Raw genomic sequence first — 2,037 nt, 5'->3', positions numbered from 1 at the left:
CCGGAAGATGTCTGGTCTAATTAGTATATTACCCTTTTATTATTACAGATAGTGCCTTGTTTTTCAACACTTGTATGTAGTGTTTCCCATAGAAGGTGCATTTCAGGGCAGCTAGAAAGTAAGCAGCCTCTGAGGACTTGTCTTGCCAAGCAAACCTAGATGATTAGTAGCAAATGCATTCTACTTAAAATATAGAAATCCTTTGTTTACATCCTAGACTGGTCATCAGACAAAAAAGCATTCTTACCACCTCCTTGTGTTGTATTTCCCTTGTCTGACTTCACCATTCATCTTAGCAGAATACAGAAAGAACATGGGAAACACCGAAAACACATCTCTGGACACTGTGGTCACAGATTTCATTCTCCTGGGCTTACCTCACCCCCAAAATCTGAGGATCCTCCTCTTCCTGATCTTCTCCATCATTTACATCCTCACTCAGCTGGGGAACCTGCTCATTCTGCTCACTGTGTGGGCTGACCCAAAGCTCCACGCTCGCCCCATGTACATTCTCCTGGGTGTGCTCTCATTCCTGGACATGTGGCTCTCCTCAGTCATTGTTCCTCGTCTAATATTGGACTTTACTCCTGCCAACAAGGCAATACCGTTTGGTGGTTGTGTAGCTCAGTTGTATTTCTTTCATTTCCTGGGCAGCACCCAGTGCTTCCTCTACACCTTGATGGCCTACGACAGGTACCTGGCAATATGCCGGCCTCTGCGCTACCCCATGCTCATGAATGGTAAGTTATGCACCATCCTTGTGGCTGGAGCTTGGGTGGCTGGCTCCATCCATGGATCTATCCAAGCCACCTTGACTTTCCGCCTGCCCTACTGTGGGCCCAACCAGGTGGATTACTTTATCTGTGACATCCCTGCAGTATTGAGACTGGCCTGTGCTGACACAACTGTCAATGAGCTTGTGACCTTTGTGGACATTGGGGTAGTGGCTGCCAGTTGCTTCATGCTGATTCTGCTCTCCTATGCCAACATAGTCCATGCCATCCTGAAGATACGCACTGCTGATGGGCGATGGCGGGCCTTCTCCACCTGTGGCTCCCATCTCACCGTGGTCACAGTCTACTATGTCCCCTGTATTTTTATCTACCTCAGGCCAGGCTCCAAGGGTCCCCTGGATGGGGCAGTGGCTGTGTTTTACACTGTTGTCACTCCATTACTGAACCCCCTCATCTATACACTGAGGAACCAGGAAGTGAAGTCTGCTCTGAAGAGAATAACAGGAGGTCAAGGGGCTGCAAGTGAAAACAAGTAACCAAAGGCTCAGGAACTACCTCCATCTTCGTTGCTACCACTCTTTTCAGCTACTGCTGCATGTGGCAACCATTCAACAAATAGATGTTAGTTTCAGCTTAATTGAATGTAAATCTGCTAGGAAGAGCTTCTGGTGCTATATTTAACCTCGATATATTGGCCAGAATTGTTTTACACTTTTCTAACCCATCTCTCAGAAGAAAGCACATTCTACACAAATAAATATGAGAAATAAATGCTCTATCTAGGAGGAGAGGGGGTTATTTCAGGCAAATTTAGGGGAAACCAGCATAATGCCAACCCATCCCTCTTCATCCATTTGCTTCATTCCTAATTTCCCAAGCCGCTAGGCATTCAGGATTGCTTTGCTCAGGTCAAAGTTATCCTCCCAAGCACTTGGTGTGAATCTCTGTGGATTGTCTGTGTTTCCTTCCAGCCTTCTCCATCCTCCATGCAATAATTCACCAACTTGTGTTCACTCCGTCTCAGGAATGTCTCTCCGGCTTCCTAAGTGATCCTTTTGTTATCCCCATCCTCATCCATACCGCTACCAGATTTTCCTTTTTGAAACATAGGACTCGATGTGTCATTTCCTCTTTGTGAATATTCACTGCCTCTCCACTGCATATAGATAAAGCCAGACTTCTTAGCTTGGAATTCAAAGTCCTCCACAATCGTATCCCAACACACCTTATCTCCTAAGATATCTCTCTTCCCTACTGGCTACGTTCATTTACCTGCCATTCTTTAAACGTTCTTCTTACTTTG

At 45.9% G+C, this 2,037-nt stretch overlaps 1 protein-coding gene across 1 annotated transcript; it reads left to right on the top strand.

Moving 5' to 3' along the window:
• Nucleotides 1–313: 313 nt before the first annotated feature.
• Nucleotides 314–1,270, top strand: LOC139003926 (olfactory receptor 10G2-like). Its single transcript, XM_070406410.1, has one exon. The coding sequence runs from the start codon at nt 314–316 to the stop codon at nt 1,268–1,270; it is 957 nt and encodes a 318-aa protein (XP_070262511.1).
• Nucleotides 1,271–2,037: the final 767 nt, after the last annotated feature.

Source organism: Myotis yumanensis, unplaced genomic scaffold, assembly GCF_028538775.1.
Source record: "Myotis yumanensis isolate MYYU_CA2020_CCGP unplaced genomic scaffold, mMyoYum1.0.hap1 SCAF_1, whole genome shotgun sequence".
Classification (NCBI taxonomy): Eukaryota; Metazoa; Chordata; class Mammalia; order Chiroptera; family Vespertilionidae; genus Myotis; species Myotis yumanensis.
This window is presented reverse-complemented; position numbering and strand designations above follow the sequence as displayed.